The sequence below is a fragment of the Muscardinus avellanarius genome (assembly GCF_963383645.1).
Source record: "Muscardinus avellanarius genome assembly, chromosome: X".
NCBI lineage: Eukaryota > Metazoa > Chordata > Mammalia > Rodentia > Gliridae > Muscardinus > Muscardinus avellanarius.
The window spans coordinates 41,558,307-41,573,523 of NC_137792.1; the positions used below are offsets into that span (position 1 = coordinate 41,558,307).

The window sequence follows — 15,217 nt, forward strand, 5'->3', positions numbered from 1 at the left end:
TTAGTTGGCTTCTCCAGGGTCTAGGTCAGGGTCAGGGGACCCCACGCACTCCTTGCTGAGCCGCACAATTTCCTGGGACAGAACTTCCATATCCTAAGAAACAAATGAGCCATCAGGGGCCAGAGAAGGGGACAGGGGTACCACCTCATCAAACCTGGTATGTCCTATGTGATTTCCTTCTCCCTTATTAATCAATGTGCAGCGGTGTTTGGCCTGGGAAGGAAAAGTACTTGGAGCTCACAGAGCCCCCAGCAGAGAGCTGGGCATGGAGACGATGCAAAGATGGGTAGGGAGCCTTGGAGCTAAGAAGATGAGGTGGGTCATCTTCTGTGGCCCAGTGCTGCTGGAGGATACAACTGCCACTCTTTCTTCTTCTTCTTTTTTTTTGGTGGTACTGGGGGTGGAACCCAGGGCTTTTTACCTCTGGGCTATTCTCCCAGATCTATTTTATATTTTTTTTTATTTGGAAACAGGGTCTCACTAAGTAGCTGAGGCTGGGTTCGAACCTGTGTGATCCTTTTGTCTCAGCCTCCCAAGCTCAGGGATTACAAACATGTGCCACCACGCCCAGCCTGCCACCGTCTCTTCTACCAAATGTGAGAGTGCCTCTCCAAGGCAGGAGCTGAGTCTGACTCCTTTCTGACTCCCCAGAGATGGGAGCATATTTGGGAGGCAGGCTGGGTAAATGGACACGTGGCTGGCAAAAAGGTGGGCAGATGAGTTGTGCAAAGGACAGAAGGAGGATAAGTAGGCAGGAATGTCATTGGGTGGTCAAATAATGTAAGACAAAAAGTGACTGATGAGTAAACTAGAGAGAGGGGTAGGTCAGGAAAAAGGAAAGATGATTCTCTGGGTAAATTGTAGGGTGGGCCGATGGACAGATGGTAAATGGTTGAGTGAGTGTGGGTGTGAATGGATGAGTGGGTGGGTAGGACAGAGAGAAGAGTGAGAGACTAAACTGATAAAAAGATGGAAGATGAGAGTGTGAAAGGGTGGTAGAGGCATGGGTAGGGGATAGCTGGGAGGACAAAGGCTGGGTTGGTGGCTAGGACACTGACAGATGCCCTAGGGGCTGCGTGGCTGGGGAGGGAGGGGGCCAGATGGACGAATGGGTAGGCTGGAGGGCCACACTTGCCTTGTGCAAGTGCATATTCTTGGTGAGCTGCTCCTCCAACATGTTCTGCAGCTTCTTGTTCATCTCCCGAAGGTTCTCGTCACCTGGTTTCACTAGGTCTCTCAGGACGCTGCCCAGTCCGCTGCGGTCTGTGTGGCCTGCTGCCACAGACACATCTGCAAGGGCCCAGGCTGAGCACCACCCCCTCGGCAGAGCCAGAGGAGAGACAGGCAGAGCCAGAGGAGAAGAGGGAAACAAAGAGCAGGGGGGAGGGGAGGGAAAGAAGCCATGGCCTGTAGGGGGTGATGCCTAACTCATGGAGCTGGAAAGATGCATAAATGCATGCGAAGTACAGAGCTCACAGTAAACCCTTAGCACATGCCAGTGGCTCTTGTTCCAATAAATAAGGAAAGATCAGGAGGAGAAGGAGAAGGTTTGGAAAAAAGGAAAAAAGAAATAAAGTCCGGGAAGAGGAAAGAAGATGGAAGATGAATAGGAGAGAAGAAGGCCAGGGAAGAGAGAGAAGAGTTAAGGACCCACAAAAGAGCTAAAGATACAGAGAACAAAACCTGCACAGAGGCAGAACAGATATTGCCAGTGAGGAGAAGGAGGGGAGACAGAAAAAAGAAACACAAGGAGAAGATAGAAGAAGGAAAGAAAAGAAGAAGGTAAGACATAGGGAGAAGAAAGAAAATGGAAAAGGCCAGAGAAACCCATAGAGAATGGAATGGAGAGACAACAGGGACACAGGGAGGGGAGGGAGAGGAGGCAAGATGGAGGCAAGATATAGACAGAGCTTCCCTGCTCTCCCTCATGAATCGTGGTCTTGTCAGTGGCTTTGCTGAGTTCCATGAGGAGAGAAGCCATGGCATAGAACAAGGGAGTGGAGCAGGTGAAGGCTGGACCGGGGGTGCAGGAGGGGAGGGGGCACTGACCGATCCGGCTGTCCATGACGTAGGTCTCAATGATGGCGCTCTTCCGGCAGAGGTCCTCTGCCATGGAGGCGCTGCTCACCTCCAGGTGCTTCACCTGCAAGATGGCCCAGCCCACCTCAGGCCTCTCAACTGCACATGTTCACCCATGAGGAGGGGCCCAGCCAGATCCCATCCATGCTACCCCCACCATAACACTTCAAGTGGGAACAAGTGGGCAGACAGCACCTTCTCCTCCAGCATCCATTTCTCCTGCTGTGTCTCTGCCAGCCGCTGAAAAAGCTCAGCTACTTCCTCATCTGACAAATCTGCAGGCCGAGGGGGCTGGGCCTGAGGGCTGCTGGATAAGGACTGCAAGAACAAGGGGAGAGAAAGGCCAGCCCCAGGTTCAACACTGGCAAACCCAGACACAAGTCAGGGGCTAATGGTGGATAGGAACTTGGGTCATGGGGCTGTCTACTAGTTTTAGCACCCTCAGAAACACTGTGCCCACCCTGGCCTAAAGGATGTCAAGAAAAAACACCAAATGCTGGGCGTGGTGGTGCACGCTTATAATCCCAGCATTTGGGAGGCTGAAACAGGAGGATTGCAGTTTGTGAACAGCCTCAGCAGGCCCTTTGCAACTCAGTGAGACCCTGTGTCAAAATAAAGGATAGAAAATAGGGCCGAAGCCAAGTGTGGTGGCGCACGCTTGTAATCCCCGCGCTTGGGAGGCAGAGACAAGAGGATCGCACAGGTTCAAAGCCAGTCTAGCTGGCTTAAGAGACCGTGTTTCCAAATAAAATATAAAATAGATCTGGGAGTGTAGCCTGGAGGTAGAAGGGTTCCATCCCCAGTACCACCAGAAAAAAAGAAAAGAAAATAGAGCTGAGGGTGTAGCTCAGAGGTAGAATGCCCCTGGGTTCTATCCCTGGTACTGAAAAAAAAGGAAAGAAAAAAGAAAAAAACCACCAAAATAGAACCTTATTGAGAAGACTAAGGGTCATATATTAGTAAATAAGATCTACCATCCAGCTGATAGGAAATGAAGGCAAGAGCAAAAAAAGCTAAATGATAGAACTAGGAAGTCAGGAGAAAAATCCAAAAGGTGGAACACTTCTTGCAGCTCAAATGGGCTGATCTGGGACACAAGTTGGTATCAGAAAAAAAAAGGAGCACATTAAAGAGACTTAAGGGACAGAAACCAACCAGATGGAACTTGTGTTCTGAAATTGAATTTTGGTTTTCTGAAAACCAGCAATAAAGAACACTTGGGTGCCAACTAGAGAAATCTGATAAAAGCATTAGATGAGATGAAAATTCTCCAAATTGGGAAGGCGGAGAGATCAGCTGAACAGAAACAGTCTACTATTAATCTCATTTAGGTTTATATAAATATATTTCTATATTTATTTTATATATATACATATATACATATATATACATACATATACATATATATATCTTTTGCATACTGGTAATTGAACCCATAAATATTCTACCTTAAAGCCACACCCCAGTCCTAATGTTATTGTTTACTTTTGAAACAGAGCCTCACTAAGTAGCTGAAGCTGGCCACGAACCTGCAATCCTCCTGTCTCAGCCTCCTAAGTACTGGGATTACAAGTGTGTACCACCATGACTGGCTTAAATATATATATATCTGTACTGGGGATTAAACCTGAGGGCATTCTACCTTCAAGCTACATCCTTAGCTCTTTTTTATTTTATTATTTGGAAACAGGGTCTTCCTAAGTTGCCAAGAGCCTCACTAAATTGCTGAGGCTGGCTTTAAACCTGTGATCCTCCTGTCTCAACCTCCCAAGTACTGGGATTACAAGCGTGCACCACCATGCCCGGCTCTTGCTTAGGTTACAAAAGAGGGAACCTAGGTGTTGTTGCCCACATCAGCAATCCCAGTAATTGGGAAGCTGAGACAGGAGGACTACAGGTTCGAGGACAGCCCCACCAACCCAACAAGTCACTATTTCAAAACAAAAAATAAAAAAGGGGCTGAGGATTGGCCTCAAAGACAGAATGCCCCTGAGTTCAATCCCCAGTGTCACAAACACAAAAAAATCTTGCATCAACCTCCTGAGTAGCTGGGAAAGCAGGTGAACATCACTCTAACTTCAACTAAAAACTTAAAATACCTGGCATGTTGCTCACTTGTAATCCCAGTACTCAGGAGGCTGAAACAGGAGGATTGCAGGTTCAAAGCCAGCCTTGGCAATGTAGTAAGGCTCTCAGCAATCTGGTGAGACTCTATTTCCAAATAAAGAAATAAAATCAGGCTGGGGGTGTAGCCTGGATGTACAAAGTCTCTGGGTTCATTCTCCAGTACCCTCCCCAAATTTAAAATAATAATATCAGGTTGGTGAAAATGGGAAAATGGGGTTTCTTTTTTTTATTTTTTGCGGGTCTGGGGATGGAACCCAGAGGCATTCGACCTCTGAGCTACAGCCCCTGCCCTATTTTTTATTTTATTTATTTTATTTATTTATTTTTGTTTGGTGGTACTCGGGTTTCTGAAAGCCCTTCTACCTCCGGGCTACACTCCCAGACCTATTTTATACTTTTTTTTCTTTTGGAAACAGGGTCTCTTAAGCCAGCGCAGCTGGCTTCGAACCTGCGCAATCCTCCTGTCTCCGCCTCCTAAGCATGGGGATTACAAGCATGCGCCACCACGCCCAGCTTTATTATTTATTTTGAAACCAGGTCTCACTGAGTTGCAGAGGGTCTAAGTAGCTGAGGCTGTCTGCGAACCATGATCCTCCAATCTCAGCCTCCCGAATGCTAGGATTACAAGCGTGCGCCACCACGCCTGGCTTGACATTTCTTGATATTTAAATTTTTCAGAAATCTAGCCAGGCATGGTGGTGCACGCTTGTAATCCCTGCGCTTGGGAGGCTGAGACAGGAGGATCATGGTCCACGGACAGCCTCAACTACTTAGGTCCTTTGCAACTCAGTGAGACCCTGTTTCAAAATAAAGAATAAAAAAATAAGGCTGGGGGTATAGCTCAAAGGTAGAATGCCCCCTGGGTTCCTCTCCCAGTACTGCAAAAAAATTATTTTTAAATAGAAGTGTCTGAGCTGAGTGTGATGGCGCACGCTTGTAATTCCAATACTTGGGAGGCTAAGACAGGAAGATCAATGTTCGTTGATAGCCTCAGCTAATTAGTGAGATCCTCTGCAACTTAGTGAGACCCTGTTTCAAAATAAAAATTTAAAAAATTGGACTGGGGGGTCTACCTCAGAGGTAGAATGCCCCTGGGTTCAATCCCCAACACCACAAAATAAATAAATAAATAAATAAATAAATAAATAAATAAATAAATAGAATTGTCTGGAGCCCAGCATGGTGGGTCACGCTTTTAATCCCAGCATTTGGGAGGCTAAGACAGGAGGATCACGGTTCATGGACAGCCTCAGCTACTTAGTGAGGCCCTCCGCAACTCAGTGAGACCCTGTTTCAAAATAAAGAATAAAAAGTAGGGCCGGGCATGGTGGCGCACACTTAGAATCCCAGCATTTGGGAGGTTGGGACAAGAGGATCGTGGTTCGTGGACAGCCTTGACTACTTAGTGAAGCCCTCTGCAACTCAGTGAGACCCTGTTTCAAAATAAAGAATAAAAAATTAGAGCTGGGGTGTAGCTCGGAGGTCAGAGGTAGAATGCCCCTGGGCTTTATCCCCAGTACTGCAAAAAAAAAAAAAAAAAAAAAGAAGTTTCTGGCAAGGAAGCTGACATGACAGGTAGCAATAAAAATGAATGGTAAACTGGGCCTATTAGAGCATGTCCATAATCCTAGTACTTGGGAGACTAAGACAGAGGATTACAGGTTCTCAGCCAGCCTCTGCAATTTAACAATGCCCTCTGCAACTTAGTGAAACCCTGTTCCTAAAATAAAAAATAATGGGAGGCTAAGACAGGAGGATCTCGCAGGTTCGAAGCCAGCCTCAGTTGGCTTAAGAGACCCTGTTTCCAAATAAAAAAATATAAAATAGGTCTGGGAGTGTAGCCCGGAGGTAGAAGGCCCCTAGGTTCTATCCCCAGTACCACCAAAATAAAATAAAAATAAAATAGGGCTGGGGGTGTAGCTTAGAGGTAGAATATCCCTGGACTCAATCATCAGTCACACACACACACACAAACACACACACACACACACAGAGTGCTAAAGCCAGATGTGGTAGTACATGCCTATAACTCCAATATTTGGGAGGCTAAGAAAGTAAGATTTTATATTTGAAGCCAGCCTCAGCGACTTTTAGCAATATAGTGAGATCTTGTTTCAAATAAAAATTTAAAAAATAAAATAGGGCTGGGAGTATAGCTCAGAGGTAGAATGCCCCTGGGTTCATTCCCAAGCAACACACACACACGCACACACACACGCACACACACACACAAGAATTCAAAGCATTATTTGGAAAAAAGAACTTTCTACGTGGAAGGTACGTTTACTGTAAGTCACATACTTTATGGTACCAGTAAAGGCGGAATTAGCCCATAGATGATAAGAAATCATTGGCCTGTCCCCCATGTAGCAACCAAAATCCATGTTAATGAGCTTAGGGAGAAGCTGACAATAAAATGCTTGTGCCAGGTTCTCGGGATGTATCTCAGTGATGGAGCATGTGCTAAGTATGCCCAAGGCCCTGGGTTCAATACCTAGCACCAAAATATGAAAAAAAAAGAAAGGCTCTGTTAGTCTTACAGTAGATCCTCCTGTTTCAGGTGAAGGGAAAGTGTGGGGGTAGCACCCCAGATTTGGGGTAGGAAAAGGTGGGATTGCAGGTGCTTCCTTGCCCCTTACCCTGGCTGGAACAGCTGAGCTCTCTTTTTCCCGCAAGATCTCCCGGTAGCTGAAGGAGGAGATGCTACTGCTGTCTCCTGTCTGGGTCCTGCTTGGTGAGTTCATTTCCGAGAGAACCAGCTCCTCAAGGCCTGGGCAATGGAAGAAAGAGAAACCTGAGCCCCAGTCTCCCAGGTCCCAAGGCAACAACTGGCAGGAAGAGGCAGAAATAGATTTGACGGAAATGGGAAATGGCAAAAAGACACACTTCGGCATTAGGAAAGGCAGCGCAGACAGGACAGGGAGAGACAGAAACAAACAAAAAGAGAGCTCCCTCTGTTGGCAAGCACACACAACAGAGAGAGGCAAAGTGCTTGGCACAGTGGCATACTTGTCATCCCACTATTTGGGACTCAAGATAGGAAGCTCGTGGGTTCGAGGACAGCCTCAGTAATGTAGTGAGAGCCTGTTTGCCTGTTTCAAAATGAAAAATAAGAAAAGGGATACGGTACAGCTCAGAGGAAGAACAACCCTGGATTTAATTCCTAGCAACACACACAAACACACACACACACACACACACACACACGAAAAGAGGCAAAGTAGAAGAGGCTAGGAAAAAGAGAGATTGTGTGGGTCTCAAGTGGCATAAACACTCACACTTGGGAATGGAGAGGAAAAAGAGATGGCTAGAGAGGGCATGGGACACATTCATGTGCAGAACAAACCCCAGAGAGTCAGGAAGCTAGAGAAGATGACGAAGACAGAGACCCTGGAGAAAGACAAGGTCAGAACAGAGAAGAAAGAAACAGACTCATAACCATGAACCTAGATCTCCATTCCACTTATCAGACAAAGAGAATTATAGAATACAAGGAAAATATAAAGTACACAGTTCTAATCTGTTCTGTGTCTCTTGCATTAATATGTAACAAAACAAAACCCAAACTCTTCAGTTATTAAGAGAGGCTATTTCAGGAAATTGAGTGTCTTGAAGAAAAATTGATTTGCTAAGGTATACATGTTCTGCCATGTCATTTTTTTTTCGGTACTAGGTATGGAACCCAGGGGCATTCTACCTCCAAGCTATACCCCCAGCCCTATTTTTTGTCTTTATTTTAAAACAGGGTCTCTTGCCGGGCGTGGTGGCACACACTTGTAATAACAGCATTTGGGAGACTGAGACTGGAGGATCGCAGTTCGCGGACAGCCTCAGCTACTTAGTGATGCCCTCTGCAACTTAGTGAGACCCTGATTCAAAATAAAGAATAAAAAATAGAGCAGAGATGTAGCTTGGAGGTCAAATGCCCCTGGGTTCCAACCTCAGACCTAAAAAAAAACAAGGTCTCACTGAGTTGCTGAGTTGCAAAGGACCTAAGTAGCTGAGGCTGGCCATGAACCGTGATCCTCCTGTCTCAGCCTCCCAAAGGCTGCAATTACAAGCATGTACCACCACGCCCGGCTTTTGCCATGTCATTTAAAATGCAGGCACTACAGCGGCCGGCATCGGAGCCTTCCGTGAAGCAAGGCCGCTACTGAGGCCTCCGAGGCCTGGATCGGAGCCTGCCGAGGGGTTAGGCCGATGCCGGGGCCATCGGCTAGCATCGGAGCCTGCCGTGAGGAAGGCCGGTGCTGGGGCCTCCGAGGCCAGGATCAGAGCCAGCTGAGGGGTTAGGCCAGTGTCGGGGCCAGCGAGACCAGAATCGGGGCCTCCCATGAGGCAAGGCCGCTGCTTGAGCCAGCGAGGTCTGGATCAGTCCACTGGGTAGCCAGGCCACAACTGGGGCCGTCACGAGTGGGATCGGTATTTGCAACGCGGCATGCACAGAGAAATATCACAGAAAATTAAAACCAGATGCTTCCCCTAATCAGCAATAACTAGGAGGAAAGGTGCAACAGGAAGTGGTCGAGCTATAGAAAGGGCCCTATAGTGAAGCAATTAAGGTGACCAATCAGAGGGTATGGAATAGGGGAGGATGGAGCCTCTTTAAAACGCAGGAGGTACATAAACATATGTATCAAAGTTAATCACCAAACAAGCATGGGATCGAGGAAGGGGGAGGGAATGGGATGGGGACTGGATGAGGGCTAATTGGATGATGTGTGTTTGTATATCCTCTCAAGTCTTGTATTCCAATGTGATGTATGATTACAATGCACCAATAAAATAAATTAAAAAAAATAAAAATAAATAAATAAATAAAACGCAGGCACTAGCTGGGCTCCGTGGCACATAGCTGTAATTCTAGTACTTGGTATGCTGAGACAGGAGGATTGAAGGTTCGAGGACAGCCTCAGTAAATAGTGAGACTTTCATCAACCTAGTGAGACCCAGTTTCAAAATAAAAATAAAACAGGACTGTAGTTCAGAGGTAGAATGCCCCTGGGTTCCATCTTCCGAACAACAAAAAATGTACTAGAGGTATAGCTCAGAGATAAAACTCCCAAAGCCAGGCATGGTGGTGCATACTTGTAATCCCAGTACTTGGGAAGCTGTGACAGGAGGATTGCAGGTTCATGGCCAGCCTCAGCAATTTAGTGAGGCTCTCTCCAACTTATTGAGACCCTGTTTCAAAATAAAGAATAAAAAATGGGGCTAGGGATGTAGCTCAAACGTAGAAATGCCCCTGGGTTCAATCCCCAGTACTGCCAAAAAAAAAAAAAAAAGAGAGAGAGAGAATTACTGGGTTTAATTACCAGTATCACAAAAAAAGAAAAGAAAGATAGAAAATAGCCAGGCATGGTGGCACATGCTTGTAATCACTGTGCTTGGGAGGCTGAGAAAGAAGGATCACACAGGTTCCGAGCCAGCTCAGCTACTTAGTGAGGCTCTCAGCAACTTAGACTTTGTTTCCAAATAAAATATAAAATAGGTCTGGGAGTATAGCCCAGAGGTAGAAACCCCTGGGTTCTACCCCGAGTACAACCAAAAAAAGAGAAAGAAAGAAAGAAAGAAAGAAAGAAAGAAAGAAAGGTAGAAAACAGAGGCCGGGTGTGGTGGTGCATGCTTGTAATCCCAGCATTCAGGAGGCTGAGACCTGAGGATCGCGGTTCGTGGACAGCCTCAGCTACTTAGTAAGGCCTTCTGCAATGCAGTGAGACCCTGTTTCAAAATAAAGAATAAAAAATTGGGCAGGGGGTGTAGCTCAGAGGTCAAATGCCTCTGGGTTCCATCCCCAGACCCGAAAAAAAAAAAAAAAAAGAAAAGAAAAGAAAACAGAGCAGCATGTCTGTCTCCCTAACTCCACTGGAAGTTCCTGGAGAGGAGAAATCCAGAGTGTTTCATTCCAAGGACTCTGTACTTGAGCATGGGGATTTATGGAAAGAAAGAATGGATATGTAGATTTAGAAATACTGAGTAAGGCATGGGAAAGTGTACATGTGATTAAGGGAAGACAGAGCCAGTATACAGGGGGAGAGAGAGAGAGAGAAAGAAATAAAGGGACAGAGAAAAATATGAGAGAGAAAAATAGAGAAAGAAAGCAGGGAGAGGAACGCAGATACAAAGGAAAGGGAAAAAGAACAAAATTTGACTGATAGAGGTATAGAGAGATGACAGAGAGAAGAGACCTAAAAGAGACAGAGCCGGGCATGGTGGCGCACGCATATAGTCCCAGTACTTGGGAGGCTGAGACAGCCTCATCTACTTAGTGAGGCCCTTTACAACTTGGTGAAACTGTTTCAAAATAAAAGAATAAGAGCTAGACATGGTGGAGCATGCTTGTAATCCCAGTACTTGGGAGACTGAGATAGGAGGACCAAAGGTTCGCGGCCAGCCTCAGGAACTTGTGAGGTTCTCTGCAATTTAGTGAGGCCCTATTTCTAAATAAAGAATTAAAATAGGGCTAGGGGTGTAGCTCAAAGGTAGAATACCTCTGGGTTCAATCCACAGTACCACAAAAATGAATAAATAAAAAATAAAATAGGTTCCCATTAGATCTGAATATTGGTCTTGGTGGTCGTAAAAGGAGGAAAAATACTACTGAAGTTGGCCTCACAGCCTTGTAGCCTGCTATACAGCATGTAGGCCAGTTTCAAACAGAATTGAATTCTCTATACAGTGGGGAATGATCTGAGCATTAAAGTCAGGGTGAACGAAGCTCTGGGCAGTTTAGTAGATTACTGACAAATACTGTATTTGGAAGGTGCTTTTTTGTCTCTTCATAAAACATCATATTTTAAAAAGATATATGTAGCCAGTAAAGCTGTCCTTATCTGTGATTATTGGTTTACAGAGTTTGGGATGGAAGAGACAGAGAAGATAACAAGCTCTGTAAACAAAGCTTTTTGCTAGTGTATCATAACTATAACAGTATGTGAATAATAAAAGACTTTGGAAGTGTTAAAAATAAAATAAAATAGGGATGAGAGTGTGAAAATGTCTCTGGATTCCATCCCCACTACCACACACAGAAAAAAGAGATTAAGACAAAAAAAAAAAAAACAGAAGTCAGGCATGTTGGCACATGCTTGTAATCCCAGTAATTGGGAGACTGAGACAGGAGGATTGTAGTTTCGAACCCAGCCTCTGCTACTTAGGCCCTCCGCAATGTAGTGAGACTCTGTTTCAAAAATAAATAGCCGAGCATGGTGGCGCACACTTGTAATCTCTGCGCTTGGGAGGCAGAGATAGGAGGATTGCGCAGGTTCAAAGCCAGCTGTGCTGGCTTAAGAGACCCTATTTCCAAATAAAAAAGTATAAAAAATAAAAAATAGGTCTGGGAGTGTAGCTGGAGGTAGAAGGGCTTCCAAAAACCCCAATACCACCAAAAAAAGAATAAAAATAGGGCTGGGGGGGTTATAGCTCTAAGGTAGAATGTTCCGGGTTCAATCCCCAGTACCACACACACACACAAAAGACAAAGAAGAAGAAGAATCGGAGACAAAGAAAGAACAGGTCAAAGACAGAGTTTGAAAGGGAGAGAAGAGACAGAGGGTCAAGGGAGTTTGGAGGCGGCCCTGGGGTGCACAGGCCCTGGCTGCCCGCACTGTAGCCTGCCCACTCATCCTAGTGCCTCACCAGAGCGGCTCTTGCTGTTGGTCAAGATGTCTTGCAGCCGCTCCTGCAGCTTGTCAGCCCGTTTCCGCTCCAGGTGCAGCTGCCGTTTGAGGTCCTTAAGCTGAGGGAGGGACAGGGGACTATGAGGGCTGAAGCCTGAAGGGGCACAGTTGAGACAAAAGGGGGTCCTGGCCCAGAGGGTGCTGTGTGGGGGCACCTCCCCAGATTACCGCAGCACTGCCCTTCTTCTCTAGGATCCGCTGCCCATCCACTGTGTCCTTCACCTCCTGTGGGGTGGAAAAGACGTGGCTGACATGGGAAAGAATGGGCCCCTGCAGTGTCCCCCCTACCTGTCCCATGCTGCACGCTGGGGCCCAGGGGTGTGTCTGGAGCCATGGAGGAACCATTAACCTGCTTAAGGCTGCTGATGGTCTTCAGGTGGCTATCTCGCTCTTCTTGGGCCTGTTGGAGCTGATCCCGCACGCCCTGCAACTCCTCCTCCTTGCCCTGCAAAGCAGAGAGCAGCTCAGCCTGCACAATGGGAAACCACTGTCCTCCTGCCAGGGAGAGTCAGTACCCAGGGAGAGGAACCTTCAGCTCAGTAGCATGCTGCTCCTGGCACTGCTTGAGGGCTTCCTCTTGTTCCTGCTGCTGCTGCTGCAAGGAGTCCTGCAAAACAAGTCTGAGGTCTGCCACAGTCCCCAGGAGACATCATGCCCAGGTAAGGGTATGAGGGGCTGGAGTGGGGCCCCTTCAGTACAAAGAAAACTTCTTGCAGAAAACACCAGTTAAGCAGTGTTGCAGAAGTATGCAAGTGTTACATTTAAGCCTGTGTCACTCATACAGTAGATCTAGATTTGCATTTACATTTTCTTTTATTTAACAAAACATAACACTACTTGCCAGAAATGTTCTAAAGGTTTTACATATATTAACTCTATCTTCTATAGTCCTCTCACAATACCTAGACAGTAGGCACTTTAATTTTATTTTGGTACTGGAGATTGAACTCAGGGCCTCACACAAGCACTCTACCACTGAGCTACATCCTCAGACCCTATTGTTATCCCCTTTCTTTTTTTTGGTGGTACTGGGGGTGGGACCCAGAGGCTTTCTACCTCTGGGCTATACAGCCAGACCCATTTTATATTTTATTTGGAAACAGGGTCTCACTAAGTTGCTGAGAGCCTCACTAAGTAGCTGAGGCTGGCTTTGAACCTGTGTGATCTTCCTGTCTTAGACTCCCAAGCGTGGAGATTACAAGCATGTGCCATCACGCCCGGCATGTTATCCCCTTTCTACCAAATATAAAAACAACTCACAGAGCGCTTGCCCAAGGTCACATACCTAGGAAGTGGCTAAGACAGGATTTTTGTTTTAGGGGAGAGGATACTGGGTACTGACCCACACCCCCAGCTCTTTTTTATGGTACTGGGGATTGAACTCAGGGGTATTCTAGCTCCAAGCTACACCCCCAGCCCTATTTTTTTTTTTGCGGTACTGGGGATGGAACCCAGGGGCACTCTACCTCTCAGCTATACCCTTGGTCCTATTTTTTATTCTTTATTTTGAAACAGGGTCTCACTGAGTTGCAAAGGGCCTCACTAAGTAGCTGAGACTGGCTGCAAACCAAGATCCTCCTGTCTCAGCCTCCCAAATGCTGGGATTACGAGTGTGTGCCACCATGCCTGGCTTCCAGCCCTATTTTATATTCTTTATTTTGAATCAGTAGCTCCCTAAATTGCAGAGTGCCTAAATAGCTGAGGCTTGCCGTGAACTTAAGATCCTACTGTCTCAGCCTCCCATGTACTGGGATTACAAGTGTGTGCCACCAGTCCCAGCCTCCTAGCCCTTTTGTGTGTGTGTGGTACTGGGGGTGGCACACAGGGGCTTTTCTACCTCCAGCCTATACTCCCAGACCTTTTTTTTTTTTTTTTTGGTGGTACTGGGTTGGAACCCAGAGGCTTTCTACCTCTGGGTTATACTCCCAGACCTATTTTATACTTTATTTGGAAATAGGGTCTCACTAAGTTGCTGAGAGCCTCACTAAGAAGCTGAGGCTGGCTTCGAACCTCTGTGATCCTCCTGTCTCAGCCTCCCAAGTGCGGGAATTACAAGCGTGCGCCACCACGCCCGGCTCCTCCCAGACCTTTTTTATACCTTTTATTTGGAAACAGGGTCTCACTAAGTTGCTGAAAGCCTCACTAAATAGCTGAAGCTGCCTTCAAACCTCTGCAATCCTGTCTCAGCCTCCCAAGCGCCGGGATTATAAGTGTGCACCACCATACCCGGCTTACTAGCCCTTTTAATTAATTAATTTATTTATTTATTTATTTATTTTTGCAGTACTGGGGATAGAACCAATGGAACATTCTACCCCCAAGCTCTACCCCCAGCCCTATTGTTTTTATTCTTTATTTTGAAACAGGGTCTCACTAGCTGCAAAGGGCCTCACTAAGTATCTGAGGCTGGCCACGAACCATGGTCCTCCTGTCAGCCTCTCAAATGCTGGGATTACAAGTGTGTGCCACCATGCCTGGCTCCCTTTTTATATTTTATTTTGAAACAGAGTCTCACTAAATTGCTGAGGCTGGCCTCGGACCTGGGGTCATCTTGTCTCAGCCTACCAAATATTGGGATTACAGGTGTGCATCATTACACCCAGCTTGAAACAAGACTCAAACTTAGGCAAACAACTAGCTTCAGTCTGTTCTCTTCAATGCTATATGGCATTGCATTTTATGTTCTTTCAGGAATTTTCCAGGAAGTGGCAATAAAGATTCTTGTTCAAGCCAAGCATGGTGGCACATGACTAATATCCCATTATGCCGGGCGTGGTGGTGCACGCTTCTAATCCCCGTGCTTGGGAGGCAGAGACAGGAGGATCGTGCAGGTTCAAAGCCAGCTGTGCTGGCTTAAGAGACCCTGTGTCCAAATAAAAAGTATAAAATAGGTTTGGGAGTGTAGCCCAGAGGTAGAAGGGCTTCCAGGAACCCCAGTACCACAAAAAAATAAAATAAAATAATACCCCATTATTTGGAAAGCTGAGACAAGAGGATGGCAGGCTAATGGCCAGCCTCAGCAACTTAAGGTAAGGATCCCTGCAACTTAGTGAAACTGTTTCAAAATTTAAAATAAATAGCCAGTCATGGTGGCACATGCCAGTAATCCCCGTATTTGGGAGGCTGAGATAGGAGGATCACAGGTTTTAAGCCAGCCTCAGCAACTCAGTGAGGCCCTCAGCCCATAACAACTTAGCGAGACCCTGTTTTCAAATAAAAATAAAAATAGGGCTAAAGTGTAGCTCAGAGGTAGAATGTTGCTCAGTTCAATCCCCAGTATCAACCACACACACACAAAAGATTCCCGTACAAATCAGTGTACCATAATTTCC

The 15,217-nt window shown here is 46.3% G+C and overlaps 1 protein-coding gene across 11 annotated transcripts in view; it reads right to left on the reverse strand.

Moving 5' to 3' along the window:
* Positions 1-15,217, reverse strand: part of GRIPAP1 (GRIP1 associated protein 1) — a gene marked incomplete at both ends in the record, with an annotated part of 42,516 nt that continues 27,299 nt past the window's right edge. For 10 of the 11 annotated variants that reach the window (XM_080719610.1, XM_080719619.1, XM_080719617.1 and 7 more), the window contains 9 exons: positions 1-93; positions 1,136-1,290; positions 2,050-2,143; positions 2,275-2,397; positions 6,846-6,976; positions 11,845-11,944; positions 12,054-12,110; positions 12,235-12,330; positions 12,415-12,492. In XM_080719610.1, coding sequence (XP_080575736.1) covers positions 1-93; positions 1,136-1,290; positions 2,050-2,143; positions 2,275-2,397; positions 6,846-6,976; positions 11,845-11,944; positions 12,054-12,110; positions 12,235-12,330; positions 12,415-12,492 — 927 coding nt within the window. The remainder of the gene's footprint in view (positions 94-1,135; positions 1,291-2,049; positions 2,144-2,274; positions 2,398-6,845; positions 6,977-11,844; positions 11,945-12,053; positions 12,111-12,234; positions 12,331-12,414; positions 12,493-15,217) is intronic. The other variant, XM_080719611.1, reaches the window with a different exon arrangement.